This window comes from Lissotriton vulgaris, chromosome 8, assembly GCF_964263255.1.
Source record: "Lissotriton vulgaris chromosome 8, aLisVul1.2, whole genome shotgun sequence".
Lineage (NCBI taxonomy): Eukaryota > Metazoa > Chordata > Amphibia > Caudata > Salamandridae > Lissotriton > Lissotriton vulgaris.
This window is the reverse complement of record NC_141696.1, coordinates 565,665,028-565,690,628: the sequence shown is the minus strand read 5'-3', so window position 1 is coordinate 565,690,628 and position 25,601 is coordinate 565,665,028. Positions and strand designations below refer to the sequence as shown.

General features: G+C 46.4%; 1 protein-coding gene across 1 annotated transcript in view; it reads left to right on the top strand.

The window, feature by feature from the left end:
- UBAC2 (UBA domain containing 2) overlaps positions 1-25,601 on the top strand; it is an 873,507-nt gene that overhangs the window by 416,086 nt on the left and 431,820 nt on the right. Inside the window, exon 6 of the mRNA XM_086934381.1 lies at positions 17,045-17,092. Within this exon, the coding sequence (XP_086790507.1) occupies positions 17,045-17,092 (48 nt within the window). The remainder of the gene's footprint in view (positions 1-17,044; positions 17,093-25,601) is intronic.

The window sequence follows — 25,601 nt, the reverse complement described above, 5'->3', positions numbered from 1 at the left end:
GGACATCTGTCTTTCACTTCCATCAGCAGTACCAATGGACGTCGATACTTTGCTCAGTCCAATAACGGCTCACGCATTGTGTTGTCCCCAGCGGCTACCAATCCTGATGACGGCATTCGTGGAGACTCCTGTACTACAGCCAAGTGGTAACAGTGGAGCGAGTGACAAAAGCAACATCATCCAGGTACAACGTTCTGTGAGCATTGCTGGTCCTGCCTTCGATGACAGCAATCATTCTCACACCTGCCAAGTTACAGCGCTATCTAATTTGGTTGAACTATCACCTGATTTTGTAGACCAATTCTTTGCGAGCCTGTCTGATACGATGTTCTCACCCATAGAGAAACAATAACTTTTGAGAAACTTTCCGACACACAGCGTTCCCATGAACTCTGAATTCGGCCTTCAGTTTTAATCAACAAAAACTGCCAGGAGCTTTGGAAATCTATTTTCTTTGAATTGGACAATTTTTTTAATATTGACCCTTTTTGGCACGAACAATTCTTTGCTTAACGTAAAAACTATTCTTAGAGAACAGAAGCTTCACACTTCTATTTCTAAGCACATCTAGAGACATAACAACATAACACCAGCCTCTAGCACACAATGCATTTTTATGTGATGATTTATCTCGCCTTTCTTCTGTCAGAGATACTTCATGTGTAATTCTTTTTGCATAATCGTTCATTGATTTCATATGCAATACCTTTTGAATGATTTCAATGCCTTAAAAAAAAAAAACGTACAGTACCTAAATTCCATGTATTACAAGTACGCCTATTTCAAATGCATTTATGTATTTTGGGGTGGGCAATGTTACACATGCATCTAATTGCTTAGTTTTAGTAATTTTGATGGACATGAAAACGTGGAGTGGGTGTTGCGTGCTTATCTAGGTTCCTGATCGATACTGTGACCTTATGCCCCTATTCGGCTATAAATCCATTTATTCCCTATATTGGCATAACCGTTCAAGTGCGATTTTCTGAAAAGTCATCTCTGGCCTCACACGAACAGAGCCACATTCCAGCATGACTCTCTGCTACTTCCTTTGCGACCAATTAGTGCAATGACAGAGCAGCAGTCACTATCTGATATTCCTAGATAACACTCCGAGTTCTTCAACAAGATAAAAACTTAGCAAACCTGGAAATTCCCGCTTGCTATGTTTTGATTAGTAATGGAACTCTAATGAGCAACTGATAACTGTCACTTCCTAGTGACATCTTTAATTGACGTCTTATGTCCAGCAAACTTGCGTCAAACCCGGCACCTGTCAGGTATAAATATTACCAACGTTGCCTTAAGCAATGAGCGAACCTGTTGCTGATGCCAGCTGCCTGCATGACCCCGTGTTGGTAAAAACTAGCACTCTGTCGCTGCAGCCTGCTATCCTGTGGTGGTGAAGCTGCTGATTACCATTATCGCCGCTACAGCGCGAACTATGGTTCAGTACGCTTGAGGAGCCGAGCAGCCGTCCTCTGCGAAGACATCCAGCCCAGCTGCCCGCGGACGCTGTCACCCCTCCTCCCTCGACGCGCTGAGAGAAGCCGCTGCCTTTCTCGTGCAGAGAAATCCAGTCCCGGCGCTTCCGGTTTACCCTCGCGGGTGACTGGGATATCGAGAGAGACCCCTGAAGGAGATACCAATCCTCCATCATTCTATTCAGAGGTATGGTGTTGACTAAACCCTTAGACGAGAATTCTTGAAACAAACCTTGGCAAAACCAACTTAACTTAAGCTACTTACTTACTCCCCTTCTCACGTGTTAGGCTTAGGTCAGGCACACTGGGGTAGGCTTAGTTAGAAGCACCAGTTGAGTATGTTAGCCTAATGTATATATGACTGTATATATGTTTTATTACTTTTAAACCATTGTATGGCTAAGAAACCATATCAATGCTTTTACAGTTCTATTTCGCAATACTTATCTTACTGTACGTACTTTTTATAATAACAATTATTGCAATTGTGGCAATACATTTCTCTTGTACGAGAAGAAAGACTGTTCAATAAATGTTAACCCTTTATTGACAAACGCCCGTCTCTCTATTCTCTACATACTGTGAAAGTAAACTGCACTAGACTGACTGAGTGAAATCTGTGTCTATTGTTTCACACGACCCTAGAGATCGACTCTTGATCTGAGGAGCAAAGTTGTCATGTTGCACGGTTGTTGGAAAGCTGAATCCCTTCTTGTCTGTGCCAAGGAAGCTGATCACTTCCTATGCAGAGAAGAAAGTTTCCAGTGACCTCTGAGCTAGTTGGTAACACAACCCAATTAAGTTTAGCATAGTCAGTGGAGGCCTGGAATATCCGCAGTTCCACGTCGATACTACTGTTTATGTTATTCCAATGCGCAGGGCCTAGTGGGAAACTAGGAACTACACTACACTACACAGGCCAAACTGGACAAATTTGCGTACGAGAGACTAACTCCTCCCCAAGATCAGCGCAAGAATGCGGGGAAAACTTCAGAGTCCGAGGGGGCGAAGAAGGCCACACTAGAGGACGTTCTGGCGGCGCTGGTTCAGGTGCAGGCAACGGTAGGAGCGACAGCCACGGAAGTCACCCTGATACGGGCGGACCTCCAGAAAATGAATGAAAGGGTAAAACAGGTGGAGGTTGTCACGAAATCACTAGTCGAAGATGTGTCTGAGTTACAAATGGCGATGGAACGGCTACAAACAGATAACAAACTACTCAGAGAAAAGTTGGATGACCAAGAAGAGCGCTCCCGGCGCAATAACGTTCGAATTTTAGGAATACCGGAATCTGAAGACAAGGGCGCCATGGATCTATATGTGGAAGAGATAATCAAAACCAGACTCCAGCCCAAAGGCCTCTTGAACTTTTTTTCAGTGGAGCGGGCCCACAGAGTGCCGGGGGGCAAACCAAAGACAGGTGGTCCGCCTAGACCAATACTGGCAAGACTTTTCAATTTCAGAGACCGCGACTTGCAGGCCGCGAGGGTGGCGCCGCCGATCCAAATACAGAACTCGAGAATTGCCTTCTTCCCAGACTACACGGCAGAGGTCTCTAGAAAACGCAGAACATTTCTGGAGGTAAAAAAAACTTTGAGGGAAAAGGAACTGCCGTATTCGATGCTTTTTCCGGCCCGGCTGCGAGTGGTGGCGGACAAAAAGGTATGGTTTTTCGATTCTCCAGAAGCGGCCCGGGACTGGCTTGAGGGGTGGCATACTGTGGACCGGCAGCGGAGGCGACACAGGTCTAACCAGGATCGCAGAGGCGACAGCAGAACTGGCTCGCAGACGTCAGGGCGTGGAGGAGCGGAGGGCTCTCCGTCCCGTGGTTTTGCGGGGGCCGGCGGTGAAGAATGAACCCCATACTCCAATTTTCATGGACAGGGCAATCGCTGACCATTCACACACTGTTTTATAGCTGCAATTGGACACTGGCACGAACACCCCAACGGCACGCAGGGATGCCGCCTGCTCGGGGAGACGCTCTCCCCCTACACGCAAGTACTCTGGTTGCGGGATGGGTTAAGCACTCTGCTCAGTTGGGGGGGCGGGCAGTTGAAAGTCAGTTAGGCAGGGTAGCAGGGAGGGGGGTTGGGGGGGTTGTACTGTTACAGTTAGGAATGTATATATACGGTCGAGGACACTGTTTGAATTTCTGTATGAGTCAATGCAAGATGGGTGGGATGGACAATGATTATAACATCCCGTGATGTCCCTCAGCCCTTCGCTATGCACCGGCATAGCCACCATACCTGATCCACTTCTTGGCCAATACACCATGAATCCCATAGTACCTAATGGCTGATAATTCTGCCCCGGTAAGGGGGGTAGTGGACCCTGAGTCACAGTGCCCTTCCTTACGTTTACTGTCTTGGAATGTGAGGGGTCTTGGGGACAAGGTCAAACGAGGGTTGATGCTGACTGCAATTAAAAGACAAAAACATACCATAGCACTACTGCAGGAAACTCATTTAGTAGGGGGGCTACCAAGGCCTTGGATAGACGAGGCTATAAAATGTTGGTTCACTCTGAGTTCACGTCCGGTTCCAGGGGGACCGGTATCCTGATGCAGAAAAACGCACGTTTCATCCCCTTACTGACTAAGACTGATGACCAGGGCTGCTTCGCGGCCTTGCAGGGGCAATGGGAGGGGAAACTTTTTTATTTGGTCTCAGTATATATCCCACCGGCGTTGCACTCGGTTCACCTCCCAAAATTAGGTGACTTCCTTCTGACTCTCCCCGAGGGTGAGATCTTCCTGGGGGGAGACTTTAATGCAGTTCTGGACACACAACTTGATAGATACCCCACACCGGTTCATGCGGGTGGGGTCCCCTACCTCCAGCGGTTTGTAACGGCCATGGGACTGACTGACATCTGGAGACATCTGCACCCTGGTACGAAACAATACACTTTTCACTCCGCTGTACACGGCAGTCTCTCTCGCATCGACCACTTCCTGACGCTGGGAGAAGGCCTCCAACACATAGACGCAATGGCAATTCACCCTCGAGGGATTTCAGACCACTCGCCACTCACACTAACACTTTCTTCTCAGGCACGATCACGCAAACGCATTTACCCCATTCACGCTACCTACTTTAAGGTTCCACAGGTTCGCAAGGCCCTTAAGAAAACAACAAAGCAATACTTCCAAGAGAACATACACTCAGTGCGTTCCCCCGAGACACTTTGGGAAGCCTATAAAACGGTCCTGCGGGGACAAGCCATTAACTCCATCACGGGTCATAAAGGACAGTTGTCACAGGAGTTAGTTAATCTGGAGGTGGCTTTACAGGAACGGACCGCAGCCCATGAACAACACCCCTCTCCATCAACCCTTCACGCACTTACCCTTCAACAACAACTATACAACGATCACCTGCGCATCCAAGTACAAGGGCACATAACCGACACTCAAAATAGAATCTACGAGGTGGGTGAAAAAGCTGGGAAAATGTTAGCATGGCTTGATAAACGGGAGGGTAATTCCAGGGGGATCCAACGCTTGAAAGACGACCAAGGGGCGGTACACACAGACCCAAGACATATCACTGAACTACTCGCGACCTACTTTGAACGGGTGTACACCCCGGAACGTGTGATCACACCTGAGATGGCCAAAGACATCCTAGCTCCGATCGAGGTCCAAACATTGTCACCGGAAGCATCACATGAGCTGGAAGCGGACATCACCGCCGATGAAATCCAGCTGGCGATTCGGGCACTAAACCCGGGCAAAGCAATGGGACCCAATGGCATACCCATTGAATGGTACCAAGCAGTGCCTGGAACTAGTGGAAGTAGTGTGGCTCACTGGTTAGAGGCGGCAGACCCGAGAGCAGAGGAGGGCCCGGGACCAGGGTTCGATTCCCGGCGTGGCAGGTTTCTGGACCAGGGTCAGCGGACTCGATAATTCTCTCGCCTCGGTGCCCACTCTGATCAGCGTTCACACTCGGCAACTCTGGGCATTAGCTTGCCTCATCTTCACTAACGGCCCCACCAGACCGCCGGGGATGCCTGGTCTCACCCTGGAGATACCCATTAAGGGACCATCTCTCAGGGAAGCCAGGAAGGGTTTCGCAGTGGTCAAAGCACCTTGGGACCCTCCGGGTAAGTAGTGCGCTATATAAATGCCTATACATACATACATACATACCCTCAGTGAACATCTACTGGGAATGTTTAGGGAATGTCTAGAGAAGGGTTCCCTTCCGCCGGACCAGCGTGTGGCGACCATTGTAACTATTCCTAAACCGGGCAAACCACCTGATGAGTGTTCCTCTTATCGCCCCATATCCTTGCTAAATGCCGAAGTTAAGATTTTGGCTAAACTCTTAGCGACCAGAATCCTGCCCCATCTGTCGTCGATTATACACCCGGATCAATCCGGATTTATGCCACACAGAAATACAGCGTTGAATCTGCGAAGGCTGCACGGCGTGCTGGCTAGAGCAGATTCTATCAACGCACCAGCGGTGATTTTAGCACTTGACGCAAAGATGGCGTTTGATCTTGTGGAATGGGTGTATCTTTTCGAGGCACTGAAGCGCTTGGGATTCGGGCCCCGCTTTATTGCGAGGGTCAAACTATTATACACTGACCCGGTGGTACACGTGGTAGCTAATGGACATATCTCGCGCACGTTCCTGCTGGGGAGGGGCACACGGCAGGGTTGCCCCTTGTCACCCCTGCTGTTCGCTATCTCCTTGGAACCCCTTGCGACCCTCATACGGACCTCGCCTCTCCTCAAGGGCATATCATGGAGTGAGGGATGGGAGGACCGACTGTCTTTATATGCAGACGATATGTTGATTTATCTAACAAACCCCGAATGCGGGGTACCGGCTCTATTGCATATTTGTGACACACACGGCAGCGTTTCCGGCTATACGCTGAATTGGAATAAGTCGGAACTGTATGTTTTGCAGGGACAGGCCCCGAACCTTGGCGAGGCGTGCCCACTAGCGATAGCGGGCACGTCGTTCAAATATCTGGGCATTCAAGTCACTAGGGATCCAGCTGAATTTATGGATAAGAATTTGAAGCCTCACCTGGATAGACTTAAACGAGATGTTACGTTCTGGTCGGGTCTCCCGTTAACACTCCTGGGTAGAGCTGCACTCTATAAAATGATGGCGTTGCCACGTTTTTTATATGTCCTCGAAAATACACCCTATCCTGTGGCCCCTAGGTTTTTCCAGAAAGTGGCAGCGCTGGTCTCTAACCTTCTATGGGGAAACCTCCCTGCACGCATTGCACAATCCAAGCTGCACAGAGGCTGGTACGACGGCTGTATTGCATTACCTAACTTAAGACTGTACTACTGGGCAGCACACCTTAAGCCTATCAACCAGTGGATTCACGCACCTCAAACTGAGCCAGCGTTCCAGTCTGACAGGGCGCAACTGGGCACGAATAGCCTGTTGGGTCCATTATACGATCACCGTAAAGTTCGTGCCCTACTGGGGCCCACTAGACTGACAGTACAGATGTGGCATACAGCAACAGCAGCACTGGGTTGGAAGGGGAAGATCACCAAAATGACCCCGCTATGGGATTCTCGGATGTTGGGCAACATGAGAAACAGTAAGGGTTTTGCACACTGGGACACTATAGGGATTTCCACGGTGGGTGATCTCTGGGAGAGGAACGGGGTGATACCCTTTAACCGGCTAAAAGAATTATATGACCTTGGTGACAGGGAACTTTATAGGTACATCCAGATACGACATGCATTGCTCGCAGCCCTGCCCCCCGACACAACACTGCCTGAGTCTTCGCCGTTAGAAGACCGCCTCCTTACAGATTTTATGATGGAACGGGCAACATCACTCACGTACCGGAAATTGCTCAATAACTTCCCAGATCCGACACTCCTATTAAAGGCAAAATGGGAGGGTGACACTAGCGAAATGGACGAGCATGAGTGGAATGGGGCGCTTGGGTCCCCTAAGGAAGTAGGCATCTCGCCCGACTACGGCTAGTACAACTCAAGATACTACACAGGGTTTATTACACCAGGACCATGCTACACCACATCCACAGGATACCACATCCTTACTCTCTTCGTGGGTGTGTGGAGGAAGGAACATTTTTCCACACCATATGGGAATGCCCCAAGATTCGGGAATACTGGAAACAGATACTCCGCACCATCTCGCAAACGTTAGAACTATCGCTGTTGCCTGATCCAAGGAGGTGCTTGTTAAACGAATGGGAGCCTACTGACCTCTCCAGATATGAACAGCTCTGGGTCACAGTAGGATTAATGGTGGCAAAACGAGACATCGCACAGCGCTGGGGTGCGGCAGAAATGCCGACCAAGTCACAATGGTGTCTAAATATGGACAGGGTGATGGTAACGGAAAGGGCAGTATATTCTAACCGGGCCTGCCCGGGGAAGTGGAATAAGATTTGGACGAAATGGAATGTGTACAGGGGGGAAATGTGTGACCCTTTGCTGGAAGAGGATCAAGATGTCTCCGACGAGGAAGAGGAAGAGGGGTAAAGCTAAGTGAGAATTGTTGGGAGAAGGGAAGCCGAGGTTACTGTATGGGATCTCCTATTTGAAGTGCTAATGGGGAGGCAGGGGGTGGATGTAATGGTAAGATTGGTGGGGAGCGATCGAGTAAATGGGTATGGGACTAGAGTAGGCCTCTCACAAGAGGTACTTGTAACTCAGACTGTGTTGATTCACGCAAGATCGTAATACTATTTCTAATGTTTGAAGTTGAATGTTGTTGTTTACAAAAAAGTAAGATCAAAAACCTCATTCAGCGTCGATACAGATATCTGTGATGCACCTTTCTTTCGCAGCGGCCTTATTTGGATTTATACAAAGACTAATGGTTTACTGACTATTTTGAAATGCTGCATTTTGAATCACGAACTGTGTTAACGGCCGGCCCACAGGGTTGTAGGCATTCCGCTGTGTATTATACAGGTGCAATAAAGGTTTTTAAAAAATAAAAAAAGTTGATAACGGTGTCAAACAGGTGGGTTGTTCTTTTTGCCATAGTGCAATACAAGATTTAAAGAATGCACTTTGCTTCTGTCCAAGGTTGTGAAATCTTCAAACAAAATTATTGACTCCAATTTTGTATCCTGAAAAATTTGTTGAGTTTTTAGCACATTCAAACAGTTTTGTTGACGTAGTAAATGTTTGTTATCTCATATTTAAAAATTTCAAATCTGTATTTATTTTAATCGTTATAGTGTATTTATTACTGCTTGCTAAGGAATATTTCTATGGAAAGTTTACCAAATAAATACAATTTCAGTTAAATGATTTTAATTTGGTGAGGATGGTCAAACTGGTACGGAATTGCAATGTAGTGGAGATGGGAGTATATGGAGTAACTGGGTAATTCAGAGAATGCTGTTGAGTAGCAGGAGTAACAGGGTGGCAACTTTGGAATGGAGTAGGGTGTATGTGACATCTTGACAAGGCTACTGAGATTTCGTTAAGAAGAAAGCCATGGAAAGGAGTCTTGCTTTGTAGTGTTACTGACTGTGTACAGATATGGTCAGTGCTCATTGTTTGGGGTGAATAGTACAAGCTATGTGTAGCCAGATAGTTTAAATTTGAGAAATTCTAGGGACTAAAAATAGCCCAACACGAGCATTCAGCCACCTATCATTTTGTTTTATCCCTTCTTGCCTATCCTCCACTATTCTCTACTGCACCGAGCTTAAGGTTTTCGTGGGTTCACAAATAGGTAAATGATTCATTTTTTGGGCGTTTAAACTTATATATATATATATATATTGTAAATTCCCTCAACAAGAATAGGTTCAACTTATTTTTCACTTCCAACATCAGTGAAAGCACTGCTGAATTTCTTGATGTATCTATCAGTATCATCAATGACCGAATTATTACTGCCCTCCACAGAAAATCCACTGCAGGCAATAGTATCCTCCACGCCAGCAGTGGCCACCCCAAACATGTCATCATGAGTATCCCGCTGGGGGAACTGCTACGCCTTAAGCGAATTTGTAATACACAGGCGAAATTTGAGGAAGGGGCGTCTTCAATGCTTGCGAGACTAGAAGCAAGAGGTTACAGCAAATCCTGTCTTGCCACTGCATTGAGGAAAAGTGGGGAAAGAACTAGAGAATCTTTGTTATCACCCAAACCCCTTGAAAGCGACACAACCCCAAACCCCAGCAGACTCATAACAACTTACAGCCAGCAGCACCGTAAAATTAAATCCATTGTCAATAAGCATTGGGCAGTCCTTAAAACAGATGCAGTGTTACGAAACTTAACTCCCGGAAAACCTGTCATTACATTCAGGCGCGCATTTAGCATGCGCAGTAAACTATCGCGATCCAGCCCAGAAATACCTAGAATGGATCAGTGGTTTGGGAGAAAGGGCTTTCACAAATGTTCCTCCTGTCGGGCATGCAAGTTCGGACAAAATACCACTCACTACCGCACTCCGTTCACTGATATTGATTTTTCCATCCGAGGCAATTACAACTGCCGCACAGAGTTTGCGGTATATGTCCTAACTTGTACATGCGGTCTACGTTATGTGGGCAGCACCGGCGCACAGGTGCATGTGAGGATACTGCAGCACCTCAGAGCCATTGTCAACCACGATGGAGCATATCCAGTGGCGCGTCATTTTAACACCAGGCACAATAGGGATTTATCATGTCTTACCTATTTTGTCATTGACGCCGTGGCCCCTCTCAAACGGGGAGGTGACCGTGAAAAATTACTGCGCCGGTTGGAAACACAATATATCATTAAACTCGACAGTAAACAACCAAATGGGTTGAATGCAACGGAGGATTTGCACAATTTCCTTTAGGGGTACTCATTTTTCTTTGTTTCTCTGCATAACATTGTACATAGTGGGCAGAACGTGAGCACAAGTGTATATAGTGTGTAAATATATGAAATCCTGTCAAACAGCACCTTTTATTAGGTATCCTGTAGTCTGATCTCTGTACAGACCTGGTTGTTCTTGTCTTCTTGACAGTTTAGTTTTTCTAAACAAACACACGGAATCGTTTTTTTTTGGTGATTTTTTCAACACTGATTATTGACTCAAGCACTTTGAACACAATTTCTTTTTGGGGCCACACAACCCTTTGGCGCAGATAGCTCCCATATAATCATGATTTTTGACACACAAATAATGTATAGATGTACATATACTGTGGCATATACGGGAAATGGCGAGTATATTTTGTTTATAATTGTATCATACACTTAGGTGCTGTTTTTGGTGTTTTAAGTCATATGTGTAATGGTTATAAACAACATAGTACAGTGCAATACTGTGATGCAAATTAATCAGTACATATTGCCATGATACATCTTCTTTTGAGGTTGCATGTAATTTATATCGGAGTCGTACATATCACTAGGTTCAGTTTAACCGTGATATTAAGGGTTTTTTCGCATTCATGCGGTCATTTTTAAACCCGTATTTGATATAAAACAATCTATAGAAATAGTCTGCAAATTATCAATACTGCAAACCAATGCGATTAACAACGAGCATTTATGTTAATAATGTGTATTAGCAAACTGCTTTAATGAACACTTACGCATTCATGCGGTTATTTTAAATATCCAGTTTTAAAGTCATGGTATATGCAAATATTGATACAAAGTAATTTATGTAAATATGTCAACAGACTAACGCATGTATCTTTCACTTTGTATTGCAACATTGTTACAACTATAATGTGGCTACCATGCACTGTGCCTTTAATTTAGGCGAGGTTGTTTTAAATGTTTTACCATGTGACTCACGTTTGGAGGTGGGACCCGGAAGGGTGTGTCTTCACTGCAAAGAATATAAAAAAAAGTTTCCACTTTGTGCAATGTGGTGTGTGATCAAGACTACATCGTTAGTCGAAACGTTGCATTTTTTGGAAGGCACGAGAACTTAATAAAACATCTTGCCTGGAAAGCGTGGGGTCTGTCTCTTCTCTCGCCGCTGTGCAGTGGAGGTTTGAAGATTTATGCTGATATATATATATATATATATATACATACATAGTCTCAAAAGAAATGTGTTATGCATTTGTAAAAGGAAAATGTATATGTGAAATTTTCAATTATGGGGTTGAGTGCGCTACTGTGCTGTAGGCGCATCCCTGTGGTGGGCACACTTGTGTGGTGCTGTGTGTGGTAAGACAACACAGTGATTCCCAAAGGTAGTTCAGATAAAGTTCCAATAGTTAAAGGTTTCGAAGTTTAATTAAAGTTTTTCATTCATATATTTCATATTGCTTTCATATGAGTCGACAGACCATCAATTTTAATCCATCAGAAACTGGAAGTAGCTCCAATGCATTTCGGACAAAGGTGTCCTTTCTCAAGGAGCACTGCAACAAAGAGTGTAAAAAATCCAAATCAACAGATGCAGAAAAATTCCTAGGACGTCTAGGTATATCAGTGTACAGATAAGTCGGGCCAGTTATCAAGAAAGAACAATGGAAGGGATTGGCAAAGTTATATAAAAAGAATATTTTTATTAGGTATATTTAAAAATCATATTGGAAATGACCAAAGGTCAAACAATACGATGGATATGTAAAAATATCTTTGACAACATTACATGCAATAATCATAAAAGGTTAACATAAAATTCATAATACACAAAATAAAGCAATATATTGACAAAAATATACAGGTAATCACAGAAATAAAACAAGCATAAGAACTCGACGCGCGTTTCGGCAGGGGACCGCCTTCTTCAGGAGACACAATTTAATTCCTGAAACACAGTTATAAAAGAATATCTCTGTTATCTTAGCATACATAGAATTTGTAAAAACAACATTTTCATTTATTATTACTAACATATTTAAAACCTCATTTCTAACTTAAAGACTGACCATGACTATTGTTATGTACACTGAAGGCCTTTGATAAGCCACATAATGTCTGACGATTGTACAGTATCTGACTTAACTAAGAATAGCACCCCTTGGTCTACGCGAGTACCATCTTACAATGGAGAGGAATCAGGTTCCTATTTGAGGACTGAAGTAGAATCACTTCTAAATTCATAAAATTCAGACTCAATCTTAGAAGCTGTTAGCACACAATAAGTATACAAAGGTATGTATCAGTTACAGATTATCTTTTAAGAAAACTGTTGGTTAAAAGGATATCTTACCAGGCCTTTAACATAAGTGCTCACTTAACACGGGTATACTCACAACGGTAGAACTCTATCCATGCAGCAAAAAACATCCAAGGGGAATCTTCATGCAATAATGATGCGTTTACGAAATAGTTTTTGATAGAGGAATTCCTATTGATAGAGTTCAATATTAGTAACGGGTGGACATACCGAATTAATCATCTATATACAAACACATTGGCTCAACATCTTGCTCTTAACATGTGGATGGCGCTGCAGCGGTTATAAGTATAGGCAAATGGGACATGAAATATGCATGCTCATGCAGGATGTATCCTTTAAAAGAGTTTGTCTTAAGATACTGGTCATGCTACCTGTGTATGAAAACGTTAAGACCCTCAGGGATCTCAAGTGATTACTGAAAACTTCCAGATGTAGTCCACTGACTATTAAGCAAATGAACACGATGGGAGACCAACACGGAAGGGATGTAGTATACTAAAAGACAAGGAAATAATAGTGCCAAACTTGTACCTTATGTTTCCACACGCGATGTGTGAATGTTCTAGATGAAGTTTATTCTTTATATAGGCATATGATGACCATATTGAAGATGTCCCATATCAATGGGTACAGAAAATACACTATGGATAAGAATGAAAAAAGAATAAACTTATTCATCATGAGTTATGCCCATTGTCACAGCATGGGTCTTAAAATAACATTACTCTTGAAGGACGGTAAATATAGTAATTACCTTCATCAAGATGCTACATAAGCTGGTAGAGTTGATACTTGAAGCAAAGTAGCTATTGATGGCACTTTTGCTCGTCAATCAAAAACTGATAAAATGGGCTCTGAAAGAAGGAAATCGTAATGGCAAATTATCTTTAAGTAGTCTCACTGTTAGTTGCATATTGAGACATTTTAACAAATCCGGGCTATTTAAATATAGTAGCATGTCCCAAACAGGGGGTCCTTGTTATTCTCAGTTAAAAATCCAAATCAATACACGCAGTATAAAAATAATTCAGACACAATACTGGTTACATATGTGTCTCTGCGAGTGAACCTCATGCACCCTTCAGCGGGATAAAAGAAAAGTGAAAAAAGTGAAGTCTCACCAAGGAATGTGCATAGGAAAATATGGTTAGTGCGGATAAGGAAAACTACCAAAGCGGTTAAACAAGGGTCGGTGACGAAAGTGGTTCAAGGTAATGGGTAAATGTGGGAATATCTAAGGCGTGACGGGATGAAACGGAGATAGTGGTTAGCAGGAAGAGAGTTTAACAGTGAAAACAGCGGCTCAAAAGAGCAACGTGCAAGGCTTACGTGAACAGCTTGAAGGATTCTCGGTGATCCTAAAGGAAAGATAGGATCGCCGACTTAAGTAAGACAAAGGGTGGAAGCAAAACTAAGCGCTGTGGGAGCAGCGAGAAATCGAGGGGGACTTACTGGGTCTGGCGGTTAGGCGTAGCCATGAATAGGGTTCCTGGATGGTGGAACTCCGCGTAGTGAATGCAGAGTTTTGGTGGAGGGTGGGAGGGTGATAGAAGTGGAAGAAGGACTAGGAAGGATCAATCATCAAGAGATAGCTTTTTTGGACGTCCTCATTAAAATAACCCCACAAGGCATACAGACAGATCTTTTCCGAAAGACCACTGACCGCAACAACGCTCTACTTTTCAGTAGCTTCCATCAAAACTCCTTAAAAAGACACCTGCCTTACAGCCAGATGTTGAGAGTAACCCGCATTGTTTCCGATCCAGACACCAGGACGAACCAAATTGCATCCATGGCATCTAGATTTCGTTGCAGAGGTTACCCAGAGACAATTCTTAAGGAGGCTATGGATCGCACTTTCGCAACCTCTCGGACAGAAGCTCTACGGAGTAAGCCCAAAACTGACAGTCAAAGAATGGTACTTGTCTCTAGATACTCCACCTCAAGCAACAACTACAAGAGGATAATATTGAAACACTGGCGCATCCTTTCATCCGAACCAGATTTTGGGGACCTCTTCAAGGATCCCCCTATCTTTGCCTACACCAGACCCATGAATTTCAAAGAAATTTTATCCAATCAAACTACTGAAGGGACCTCAACTATTCACACTGGCACACGGCCGTGCCACCATTGCAGCAATTGCAATAATGTAATTAAAGGAAATACTGTCAGCCACCCTATGAGAGGATTTAATATCAAACTTAATGTGGACGCCACATGTGACTCTTCCAACCTGATCTATCTCCTAAAGTGCCCATGCGGGAAAACCTACGTGGGCAAAACGAGCAGGAAAATAAAGACGAGGTTAAACGAACATAAGTCTAATATAAGGACAAAAAACATCAAATCTAACATTGCCATCCACTTCAATGAGGCCAACCATAATGTGGCCCAGCTTAAATACATGGTTCTTGAGATTGTCCCTAAAGCTGAAGGAAGAGACAACAACAAAACTCTGTTGCAAAGAGAAACAGCGTGGATGTATAGGTTACAATCACAGAAACCTTTTGGTCTTAATGACCGGACTGAATTGAGCTGTTATTTATAATGCCGCTAGTAGGCATTTAATGATGCATTATAACTCTGTTTTGCTGTTTGCATTTAATTGTTGCCCTTTTCACCGCACTTCTTTACTTGATCTTCCCCGCTATTTCACGTTTCACCCTCCCTTTCAAGATGGCCACTCCATTTTTCACCTTCCTTCCTAGTCCTTCCTCCACTTCTATCACCCTCCCACCCTCCACCAAAACTCCGCATTCACTACGCGGAGTTCCACCATCCAGGAACCCTATTCATGGCTACGCCTAACCGCCAGACCCAGTAAGTCCCCCTCGATTTCTCGCTGCTCCCACAGCGCTTAGTTTTGCTTCCACCCTTTGTCTTACTTAAGTCGGCGATCCTATCTTTCCTTTAGGATCACCGAGAATCCTTCAAGCTGTTCACGTAAGCCTCGCATGTTGCTCTTTTGAGCCGCTGTTTTCACTGTTAAACTCTCTTCCTGCTAACCACTATCTCCGTTTCATCCCGTCACGCCTTAGATATTCCCACATTTACCCATTACCTTGAACCACTTTCGTCACTGACCCTTGTTTAACCGCTTTGGTAGTTTTCCTTATCCGCACTAACCATACTTTCCTATGCACATTCCTTGGTGAGACTTCACTTTTTTCACTTTTCTTTTATCCCGCTGAAGGGTGCATGAGGTTCACTCGCAGAGACACATATGTAACCAGTATTGTGTCTGAATTATTTTTATACTGCGTGTATTGATTTGGATTTTTTACACTCTTTGTTGCAGTGCTCCTTGAGAAAGGACACCTTTGTCCGAAATGCATTGGAGCTACTTCCAGTTTCTGATGGATTAAAATTGATGGTCTGTCGACTCATATGAAAGCAATATGAAATATATGAATGGAAAACTTTAATTAAACTTCGAAACCTTTAACTATTGGAACTTTATTTGAAGTACCTTTGGGAATCACTGTGTTGTCTTACCACACAAAGCACCACACAAGTGTGCCCACCACAGGGATGCGCCTACACCACAGTAGCGCACTCAACCCCTTAATCCTCTAGGACGTACCAGTGAACAGTTACGCCACCTGTAGGAGCACCTTAAATTGATTAACTTGTCTACCCTTTCAACTAACGCCTTCAAACACCAACGCTGTGCGCCACGCCCAATTACCTTAGTCTAAATTTTCAATTATAACATTTTCTGAATTTACAAAATATTGTATACTCGATGGAAAAAATAATAGTCCACCTACCATGTATGCCAATAAAAACTATATTGTGAGGATGCCGTTAATATTCTCCTTGCAATCAATTGATTTTTTTGTTTTCTAATGTCCACCTTTATAGTACATTTTCAGGTTGAGAATGCAAATGGAATGCATGCACAATGTGGGAGAAAGGAAAGCGGTTTCTCCACTGGATAAAATATTTTCCAGCAGAGAAACAAATTAAAAGTAAATCATACTCATGCACATTTATAGTTGCAGAACAAGCATTAATAGTTTCAATGCGTGTGAGTGCTCCTGAAAATCTCCTACTCGCTTTGGAGTCCTGGGCTTACTGAAGAATGTGTGTGTGTGTGTGGTCTACCCATGTTGTAAGATTGCAATAAATGTAAAGAGCAATTCTATGGAGTAAACTCCGACCTTTAACGCTAGCCTTATGTAAATCGAATTAATTACGAGTACAATTCATTGTTTCTGGAATACCAGCATGTCTTCTTAAATGAGATGCATCTGGTCAAGGAAGTGGAAAGTTTGAGGACACTGAAAGAAAAAGCTGATCCAAAATATGTAGTTTCCGAGATTTTTTCCCCTCACTGAAATTCTGTCAAAATTACAGCTGTTGAGTTGATTCAAATCTAAGTCGCAGTAACTATTAAACCAGTCTCTCTCTCTCTCTCTGTTTTTTATCAAGCTTTTAACGTCTAGTCCTTCCATGTGCATCATCGCTGTGAGTGGCCTGGTGAGTGTTTTTAATATACAAATTGTGCATTTGTAATTAATTGAAAAGATAACTGTATTTGTAGTAGTTATTTTATGCTCTGTTGGACCTCATTCACTTCGTTGACCTATATCATTGGTGAAACTGTAATACAATGTAAAAACTGCCCACATTGATAAAGGGAAACATAGTGTTTGTGCTCAAGTTATGTTTTTGGTAATATGTATGATTGGTCTGTGATTTTAAGGGGGTGTTAGCAGTCGTATTGATGTCAGCTTTAAGACGAGCCAAGGTTATTTTCACATGTTGCTTTCCATCCGAAAAGCCAGAAGCACATTCTTGCCATTTGCTGAACGTTTTTTTGTTCGAGTATTTTTATAAAAAATGTCAGCAAATTCAAATGGAGATAAAACATAAAAATCAAAACGTACACCTTCTGGAAAATTGATATTACATATTCTGCATTAATGTATGTTGAGCTGTCGACCATTGACGATGATCTGTGAAATTCATAACAATAATGTGACAAGTATTTTTGACACAATGTCTTTGTGTTTTGTTGTTTTTTAAACTCTTTATTCTCGACCGTACAGTATTCATTACAGCAAGACGAACGTACATTCTATACAACATGGTCATTTTCTTTTTCTCTTTTTCTCTCAACTAAAACCTTGGCAATTTGCATAAATATCATGGCAAGTCACATAGCAAAAGTTGGCAGAACATTCAAGGCAAGTCTCTGGCATGTTTAATATCGGACTACCACCAACTGGAGCGTCAGTATTTAGTGCAAAAGTCATTGAAGAACCAATGAAACAGAAAAATAATCATAACCCCTAACCTCCCTCCTCCCCACAGCTGCTATCCCGACCCACCCGTCTCCTGGTCACAATAAGAACAATGTGTCACTCCTCGATATGAACGTCAACAATCATAGTACAGTGTAATAGGTCCATAAAGTCAGCGCGTCTGTGGGCTCTTGTGCAGTTCAGTGTCATTTTCAGCACACAATGTGTTCATCATCCTGGCCTATCCGCCTGCAGTGGTGCCATGTCCATCCCTTCCAGTTCTAACAGCATGACCTCCCACTCCTGCGCTATGGGATACTTCCGCTGGCCTCTCTCCTCCTCTCGTTGAAGCGCCACCCCCTCCACCCTGCCCCACTTAACTAGGTCTGTCTGCCATAAAGATGTACTAGGTGGCCTGGGGGACTTCCATCTCATTGTCAACGCTTCTAACAGCCAGCAACAGGGCCAAATATAGAAACTTCAGTTAGGCTTTTTGTGTTTTGGGACGTTTACGGGACCCCACTAGACAATATAAAGCTTCTTCCGCCACCGACAGAGTAGTAACGTTACGCAGTGTCTGACAAATCTCTGCCCAGTAACTTCGTAAGTGCGGGCATGTCCATAACATGTGGAGAAATCCAGCCTCATCTGCCCTACAACGTGGGCAACAGTGGGGAGAATCCGGGAACATTTTATGTAATCTCTGGGGAGTCAGGTATGCCTTGTGAAGCACCATTACCTGTATGAATTTAAATGTAACATTCCTAGGCACCTTCTTAGGATGCTCAAGAACAGTCCGCCACGCCCTATCAGACAACACCCCATCCGTGTCCTGAACCCAGGATTCTCTAAGTGCAGTAAGTGGAATGGCCGCATGCTCCCTGATCCCTGTGTAGAGCCAGCGTACCAAATGGCCTCCCGCCCCCATATAGTAAAGCAAGTGAACCAGTTTGTGTTGTGTGGGTCGAAGTCGCTCTGGAGCCCAAGTGTGTCGTATGTAATGGGACACTGTGGCGTGCAACAAATATAACCTCTGGGGTGCGCCCGTGGCCTGTAGGAAGGAATTATGGTCCATCAGTGTATCATCTCCGAAAAAGGCACCCACCTCACCTACCCCAGCTTCTACCCAAGGACGTATTTTATGCTGTGTGAGTCTGTCCTGTGGTGTCGGGATGCCCAACAGGGGGATGTTCCCTGCAAAGGATACTACCACTGAGGTGTAGACCAGTGCCTTCCTCCAACACAGTAGGGCCGTGCGCAGGAGGGGGTGGCATTCTAGAGGGAGCTTGCTTCTGGGTAGTAACAGTGAGTGCAGTCCTCCCCGCGCCAGTCGGTCTGCTCAGTAGCTAATCTCGTGTAGGTTTCTGCCAGCCACCCAGCATGTAAGCCAATGAATTTGGCTGGCATAGTAGTGCCCACGAAAGTCCGGTGCACCCAGGCCTCCCAACCTAGTCCCAAGTTGGAGCTTACGGAGACTGATACGTCACCGCCCGGAGCCCCAAATGAGGTTTATCGAAATCGTGTTCAACACATTAAATATCTGTGTAGGAATAATGACCGGCAAATTAAAAAAATAATATAACAGGCGAGGGAGCATGACCATCTTTGAAATGGCAATCCTACCCATAACAGAAAGGGGCAGGGAAGTCCAAAACCCTACACTGCTATGGAGGCGTGTGATAGCTCTTCTGATATTGCCCTCGATCTGGTCCTCAGGTGACCTGTACACCTGTATGCCCAGGTATTTGAACGTGGTCTGTGCTACCGGGATCAAATGTCCTCCAAAGTGGATCGATGGGGGGTGGAAAGCCAGTGGACTTGTCAGGGTTGATGGCCAGGCCAGACACTTCTCCAAATCGGTTACAAATATCAAATAATGTCGAATGGTCTGCCTCTAGGTCGCGGAAGTATAATAAAATATCATCTGCATAGATGGATATCAGATTGTGTGTCCCCCCCCAATCGGGATGCCCATCCGATCCCCATGAGTCCGAAGGGCTATGGCAAGGGGCTCCAAGGCCAACACAAACAGGAGCGGTGACAAGGGGCAGCCTTGTCGAGTGCCTCTGTAGACCGGGTAGCTCTCCTATATATATCGGCCTGTGCGTGCCCGAGCCGTCGGATCCGTATATAGTAATCTAATCCATTACAATAAGGAGTCCGCAAAGCCAAAGCGCTTCAGGGATTCAAACAGAAACAACCAAGACAGGGAGTCAAATGCCTGTTTGAGATCCAGTGCTATGCAACCTGCCTGAGAGTATTCCTGCGACGTGGCCGCATGCAGCCTCCTCGTGTTCTGGGATGTACTCCGCCCCGGAAGGAACCCACATTGATCTGGGTGCAAGAGTGGGGAGTCGAGACTGTATCCGCAGGGTAATAGCCTTACTAAGGATCTTGTACTCCGTAGAGAGCATGGACAAGGGCCTATAATTTGTCAGTTCGAGTGTGTCCCTGCCCGGCTTGGGTATGGGTGTAACCAGGGCCTGCATCGTAGATGCAGGTAGATGACCCTCCTCAAATGCCGTCTGGTACACCCTATCCAGGATGGGCCCGAGGATGTCCGAATATGTCGAGTAAAACTCCACTGGGAGCCCATCGATGCCCGATGTCTTATTCAGATTAAGGGACCGGATAGCAGCACGTACCTCGTGTTGTGTAATGGGGCCGTCTATTTCCCTCTGTATGTCATCCGACAGGACCGGGATGGGTAGACCATGTAGGAACTCAGCTACTCGGTCTGGGTCCTCCAGGTGAAAGGGGGCATATAACATACTCAGGTGATCATGAAACGCCTTATTAATCTCAGTCTGTGTATGGACTATGACGCCCGACATATCACGAATCTGGGTGATCACCGGGGGGTCCGGGCGGTCTCACACCAAGCGGGCCATTAAAGTGCCCGATCTGTCGGCCTCAGCATGCTGACGCCGTAGGAATTCTTTGTGATCTATGTTCCTAAGTGTGTCTAGTACTTCGGTGTGATCGATATTCCCTGCCTGCAGTTCTCCCTTCTTTCCTGGGTCCGTACTAGCCTCTCTTTCTAGCGTTTTCAATCGGTCCTCAACCTCGCAGAGTTTCTTGTGAATTTCTTGCCTAGCCCTTACTAACTGCCCAATGGCAGCGCCTCGCACCACGACCTTCATGGCATCCCATACCACCAAGTTAGACGTAGCGGTATCCCAGTTTTCTGTGAAGTAATTAGTCATGGTGTCAGACAGGGATGCACGAAAGGGGGCGTCCTCTAAAAGGAGTGGATTAAGTCTCTAGGTGGGCACCGGAGTCGGCACCCTACCCCAAAGGAGGCTAAGTGTCTGGGGTCTATGATCAGAGAAAGTTTTAGCTAAGTACTCCGAACTACCAATCTTCGTCAATAATGATCTTGAGCATAGGAACCTATCAATCCTGGTGTGTAGGTTATGGACAGGGGAGTAATACGAGTACTCTTTATGAGTCGGGTTCAATGCCCGCCAATTATCAATCAGGCCCCAGCCCTCAGTCCAAGCCACAAACATCTCCGTCAGTTTGGTTACCCCAGCCATCTGAAGAGGGGGATGCGATCTGTCCAGATGCAGATCTAATACCATGTTCCAGTCTCACCCCAGTATCCAGAGGATGTCTACCCAATCCGACAACGCCAGACCCACAGTGCAGAGAAATTTATCTTGATCAAAATTCGGGGCGTATATACTGCCAATCACTACCAACGTACCATCCAGTGTGCCTTTCACTAGCATATATCTGCCCTGATCATCTACCTTCCTCTCTATTTCTACAAATGGTGTCCCATGTCTGACCCAGATGGTCGCCCCCCGGGAAAAGGCAGAATAGGACGTGGAATAAATAGTACCCCTCCATTTCTTCCGCAGTGTTAGAGCTTCCGATACCGTGAGGTGGGATTCTTGAAGGAATGCAATCTGTGTGTGATGTTGCAACAAGAATGCATGAATCCGGTGTGTCTTCTGAATTGCCCCGAGCCCATGCATATTCCAAGTAACAAACCTATAAGATCCTACTGCGTCAGCCATATTCCCCTTCTACTGCACCTCGGAGTGTTAGTAGGGCTTTCACAGTGTGTTGTGAAGTTATCGACCAGGAGACGTCATGTCCTAAATTCCCAACCCCAAACTGAACTAACGTGGCGCAGCAAATTAACAGTGCTGGGCCGAACCAAACAATCATGAACAAAGAAATCCAAACACAAGTACATACGCCAATGGGGGGGTGGTCAAGCACCATGTCTATCGTCTGCGCTGCCATTCTGGGTGTTGCCGGCTCGACGGAGTGCCGACCCAGGGGCATATCCATTGGGATCCCTTACTTTGGTGTATTGACTGGAGCCATCCCTGTGAGGGGGACAAATATTTCTGTGGGGATGCAACAAAATAAATACGGTTCCCCAACCCCCCAGATACCCCATTGCATGCCCAAACCCTAACTCAATAACCAACCATCATTTCAAAAAGGATACCAATAGTCATAGAGTATGCTGTCCACTCCGGGCAGAGCCATCTATCACTTCAATTGTCCAGCATGTCATCTGCCGCTCTAGGTGTGACGGTGGGGAACAGGATCACAATATGGTCTGAGTCAGTGGACTGAGCTGTCATCCGAGTCTGTGACAATCTTCTCCGGGTCCTCCCCAAAGGAGCCCACCATAGCTAGCGCTCCCATCTGGTCTTCCCTCTGCTGCTCCCGCGACGGGCCGCGTCGTCCCGATCGTTGCCTCGAGTTCATGGGGGTGTCCGTCCTCCCGTCCCGATTCCTCGTTCGCACCACCGGCCTCCGCGTCTTGGGTAGCGTCCTGACTGCCGTCTATGCCCATCACTTCCAGCCATTCCTCCACATCCGTGGGGCTCTCAAAAAAGTGAGTTTTCTTATCATACACAATCTTGAGGAGGGCAGGGAACAGGAGGGCATATTTCAACTTGGCCTTTTGCAATTTCTTTTTCACCTTCAGATATGAAGACCGCTGCTTCTGGACTACATTAGTATAATCCGGGTAGAGGGATATCCGTTGATTTTCAAATTGTATAAGGGACTTCTCTCGAGCCTTCTGTAGGAGGACATCCCTGTCGCAGTAGTTTAGTATCCGTAAAATCAAGGGACGAGGTGGGCGGCCCAGCCTAGGCCTACCGGTGGGAATTCGGTGCGCCCTTTCCACACAGAAATGTGGCGACGTGGTCTCGGAACCATTGCTCCATGAAGTCTGCCGCATGGGTCCCCTCACTGCTTTCCGGAAGGCCGATGATGCAGATGTTATTGCGACGATTGCGGCCTTCGGCATCCTCTACACGGTCCATCAGGGAGGCTACCTGCTGCTGGAGTTGCTGAATAGAGGTGGTGTGGTCCGTCACTCGCTGCGATAGCGAGTCCCTGGTCTTTCACTTTATCGCCAATTTAGTGTGATCCGCCTTCAGCAATGAGAGGTTCGTGGTGAAGGTCCCCATCTGTAGCTCCATCGCCGACCAGGAGTCTCTGATCTCCTTCAGGATTAGATCCAACTTATCCAATTATTGTTCGGCAACAGGGTTCAAGCCAGAGGCCTCTGGTGGGGCTCGCCCCAGTTCGGCACCCAACGCATGATGCGCGACCATAGGTCCGCCTTGACCGTCTGGCGCCTTCACTCCTTTCCGGACAATTTTGAATAGGAGCAGGGTCTATTCGCCCCCAGACGAGAAGGCTCTACCCCAGGATGGCCCTGTATTCAAGAAAGTGTCTGTAGGGTTTTAGGACATCTCACTGCGTCACTCCTCGCTCCTCAGGGTCCTCCAATCGAAGACGCAGGCCGTACAACCTAGCGCACCAAGGCCGGGAGAGGAGCTGCTCGGCAAACCAGGAGAGGAGTTGGGGCACACTCCCACCGCCGTAGAGAGAGTGGCGGTATGTCCACCTGGTATCGCGCCACCATCAGGTGCACCACAAAGCGACTCCCGGCCACTCAGGTATTTCACACCCCACCGCCCGGCCCGGGGCAGGCACCACACCTCAATGGGGGGTCACAGCGGCTCAAGCATTCCGTCTCCCCCGACGGTCAAAGCGGGCAGCAGGGCGTAGGGCAAAGAAGAGAAGAAAGGCGCCTGGGCGCTTCAAGCCGGTCCAGCAGAGTCCGTCCGCCTCCCGGGTAAAGCCACAGCGTTCACACCTCCGTGCCTCAGGCCAGCCCCCAGGACCCCACAGCGGCAGAAGAAGAGGGGGTGCGATGAGAAGAGGAGGAGGGGGGGCCAGCCACCCACACACCCTCGCTGTAGGGCACCGTATGCCAGGCAACAGGGGAGGGGGGAGGGAGAGAGGGGGCCCACTCTTGATGCAGCTGGTGTCACTCCCCCATCTCGGCCACGAGGTTGCCTACCTCCGTGTAGTTTTAACTGCGGCCCGGTGCTCCGCCGGCCTCCAACATCGGGCAGGGTCTCTTGGGGCGGGTAGTTCCGCCGTGCTGAGTCCCGGTACCGCCCATGGCAGAGTATGCGCTCCCTTGACGAGTGAGTCCACAGCCGGCGGTAGGGGTCCGCCGTCCGGGTCCCGCCTCACAGGTCTCCAGCAGGGCCTCAAGGCCCGGGGGGGCCGAGCACTTCCGGCGCCTTTCAGCCGGGCCAGGGTTGGCCGTGCTCCTACTATAGCCCCGGGCTCTCCCCGGGAAAGGCCTCACCAGGCCCGGGCCTCTGCGACCGGCCGCCGCGACAGAGTGTTCACCAGCGTCACACAAGGTCTCTCGGGGGGGGGGGGGTCCCGCTGTTGTCCCCTCCCCACCACTACGGAGATTGGCCGTCCAGTCGTGAGCAGTCCGGAGCAATCCCCAGGCGGTCCCGGAGCTCTAACAACACCAGTACGCCATCGTGACCGGCTAGCCACGCCCCCCTACATAATGTCTTTTTTGATAGAGTTGAGTACGTGACTGGAGATGAGGAGCCTCTCACTTGTATTACTATTAAAAGTTTTGATTAACTTGTCATAGGCTATAACATTAATTTTTAAAAAGGCAGCTGATGCTTTGTAGTTGGAGAGCAACACTTTTAGGACCTGTCAGCTTTTCCAATGGTTGTTAGTCATGCTGCACAGCATCTACGATACTGTGCAGCATGGCTCAAGAAAAAAAATGTAAAACAAAAAGCCACTATGATGCGGTAGTTGTCTTTTCTTTCTTTAGTAGGGACACACAACATACCAGTTCACACACACAAAATGAGACAAGCATTTTTTTGTTGCAGCGCGCTGGGGGCAAGCAATATGGAGGAGCGGCTTTTGGGGGAAAACAACATGTTTGAATTGGGTAAGCAATATGGCAGGGTGGGGAAGCAACACGCCGGGGTGGGGTGGAAGGAACATGGCGAGGATGGAAAGCAACACAGAGGGAAGTGGGGAGGAGAAGCAACAGTCAAGAGAAAGAGGGTGTAGGTGGTGGGAAGCAACACAAAGGGCAGGGTGGGAAGAGAAGCAGCAGTCGAAGAGCGCAATATAGAGCAGTTGGGGAGAAAAACACACAAGCGAGCAAGCAACGTGGTGTACAGAAGTGGGGAGAAGAAGCAACTGGTGAGATAGTAGAGTGGGGGAAGCAACACTGAGGATAGTCATTTTGGATTTGTACCAGGGAACCAGGACTGAATTTGTGCTGGAGTGTATTACAGTCTGAATATAGGAAAGCATCACATTCTTTGTTAATTTTAATAGTGGATTAAACTATGAACTCCCTTGGCTTAAGTCGTCTTTTGCCAGGGGCCGTATTACACATTATCATTGTTTGCGCC